The sequence below is a fragment of the Odontomachus brunneus genome, unplaced genomic scaffold (assembly GCF_010583005.1).
Source record: "Odontomachus brunneus isolate Ranch 3 - 2012 unplaced genomic scaffold, Obru_v1 Obru_scaffold_163, whole genome shotgun sequence".
In the NCBI taxonomy this organism is placed as follows: Eukaryota; Metazoa; Arthropoda; class Insecta; order Hymenoptera; family Formicidae; genus Odontomachus; species Odontomachus brunneus.
The window spans coordinates 675,210-675,842 of NW_022639613.1; the positions used below are offsets into that span (position 1 = coordinate 675,210).

General features: G+C 49.4%; 1 protein-coding gene across 1 annotated transcript in view; it reads right to left on the reverse strand.

Annotated features, from left to right (window-relative positions):
- The window catches only part of LOC116850995, a 2,194-nt gene extending 1,962 nt beyond the window's left edge, over positions 1-232 (reverse strand). Inside the window, exon 1 of the mRNA XM_032829942.1 lies at positions 151-232. Coding sequence (XP_032685833.1) covers positions 151-232 — 82 coding nt within the window. The remainder of the gene's footprint in view (positions 1-150) is intronic.
- Between the last annotated feature and the right edge of the window lie 401 nt (positions 233-633).

The window sequence follows — 633 nt, forward strand, 5'->3', positions numbered from 1 at the left end:
ATGGCCACGTCATCCGCGTAGCCATATACCAGGAATCCTGCTTCTTTTAATTCAGCCAGAAGGTCATCGACCACTAGACACCACAGCAGGGGAGAGAATACACCCCTGCGGGCAGCCCCCAGCCGGACTCCCCCCCAACTGAATTTTTACCCAGGCTTACGGTTAGACTTCTGCCCATTAGCATGCTTTGTGTCCAGTTCACGATCGCCTCTGGGATCTTGTTTCTGTACATTGCCTCTTTGATAGACTTGTTAGAGGTGCTATCAAAAGCTCCCTCTGTGTCTATAAAGATTCTTATGGCGTATCTCTTGGCTTCCAGCTGTCCCTCCACTCCGCTTACAAGGTGATGTAGGGCAGTCTCGGTCGACCTGCCCTCCTTATAAGCGTATTAAGTTGTGGTCAGTGGGCAAAAGACCAAGGGTTCTGTCTTCAGGTATCTGTCTACCAGCCTCTCCACTGTTTTCAAAATAAATGATGTAAGGCTGATCGGCCTGTAATCCTTGGCCAAGATATGACCGTTTCTGCCTGGTTTAGGGATAAAGACTACCCTCGTCTCCCTCCAGGTTTGTGGTACATATCTCAGGGCTATACTAGCCCTGAGTACTTTTATTAGTGGACCTGTCAGCACCTCCA